This window comes from Orbicella franksi, chromosome 6 (genome assembly GCF_964199315.1).
Source record: "Orbicella franksi chromosome 6, jaOrbFran1.1, whole genome shotgun sequence".
In the NCBI taxonomy this organism is placed as follows: domain Eukaryota; kingdom Metazoa; phylum Cnidaria; class Anthozoa; order Scleractinia; family Merulinidae; genus Orbicella; species Orbicella franksi.
In genome coordinates this window covers 14,136,656-14,138,099 of record NC_138150.1, presented here as the reverse complement: position 1 = coordinate 14,138,099, position 1,444 = coordinate 14,136,656, and the positions used below count along the sequence as shown (strand labels likewise).

The 1,444-nt window shown below is 47.4% G+C and overlaps 1 protein-coding gene across 1 annotated transcript; it reads right to left on the bottom strand.

The window, feature by feature from the left end:
* On the bottom strand, positions 1-960 carry LOC145490462 (uncharacterized). Its single transcript, XM_081469578.1, has one exon. It carries the CDS (start codon positions 718-720, stop codon positions 1-3), a length of 720 nt encoding a protein of 239 aa, XP_081325704.1. The 5' UTR covers positions 721-960.
* Positions 961-1,444: the final 484 nt, after the last annotated feature.

The window sequence follows — 1,444 nt, the reverse complement described above, 5'->3', positions numbered from 1 at the left end:
TTATTTTTGAAAACATGCGCAACTCTCAGAAAATTCTTCAATGGCCTCGAAGAAAGTCTTTTTTCTTGACGGCGGTCCACTTGTCGTCAAGTGTAGCTGATTGCAGATTTCTTTCAGAACTGCCAGTTTGAGTGAGTCAAGGTTCTTGTTCTTTACAAGTTCGCAGATATTGCTATCACCCACGATGATTGGATGGCTTGGTTTACCCATATCATCCATCACCAAACTTCTAAGGGTGTCAAGGGCCATTTCCGACTCTGCGGCCTCGATGTCTTCCTCAGGGATTTCCTCCGCATCAATACCCCTATGACGCAGCGCCGCTGTCTGACGTGAAAACAGGCTGCTGATTTGCTGCGCAGTCCTCCACTCTTCGGGCTTAAACGTGAGCTCTCCGTCTTCATTTCTGAGGGTCTTCATCTCCCTCGCTACCTGCACAGGATCGGCCTTGTTTCCAGTTCTTGCACCCTCTTCAAATTTCTTCATCAAGAAGGCCTTGACGTTATCAGTCATTCTGGTGGGTCGTTTTGTTATCTTCAGAGCCCACCCCAATGGTCTAGGGTCATATCCTCTGACAGTGCTGCCACTATCCTCACCTTGCGACGAGGTTGATGGTACATCCGGAGCAAACGTCACCCCCGTCGTAATTCCCGCCCATTTCCTCCTAACGCGGTCATACATGGACTCGCAGTCCACCTCAAGACGGTGCTTGCCCGTGTCCATATGGGTGTCTGCCTCTGCTTGGGTCTTGAACGTGAGGACGCATCCAGTCTCTTGGCAAGAGTAGATCTCGGACTGGTTCCTGACGCTCTCACCCACACTTCCCCTGTGTGTAGCTTGACCAAATGGCTTTATCACCCTTAGCCCAGTATCTCCTTGTGGTGTAACTCCAAGACCACTATAGGGGATGAGGCGTCCAGGGCCGATGTCGTACGCTTTCCACACACGGATGCCACACTCCTCATACTGGTTTATGACCTGCCGCTGAAAGTCATGAAACACCAGAAGAATTAACACCCAGCAATGTGAAATAAACTCTACAAGTTCAGTGAATTACACCTGATGCATAGATTGATTTCAGGCCATTTAAACTTTCAGTTCAAATGAAATCGCTATTGTTGAGGTCTCGAGGATCAAGGTCAAGGCGATAGTGAGTACGAAATGTCTTGCATGTGGACCATGTGTGTGTTTAGGTCTGTTTGGGCATCACCAAAGAAACAAGTAATGCTTTCCAATTCGGTGTTTTCATTAGGTTCCCATCAAATAAATGTATAGTGATCATGAGCAACGTGATCTTTTTTATAGCCCTTGAAATCGCGCTTTCGGCATTCGATCCATTCATGTCATCGACAACAGATACACAACGGTGCCATGTTGTGATCTAACATTTTGACCCATTCTGGCTGTCAATCAAACATCGTCACGTTTTGGGCTTTTCTCTGGTACT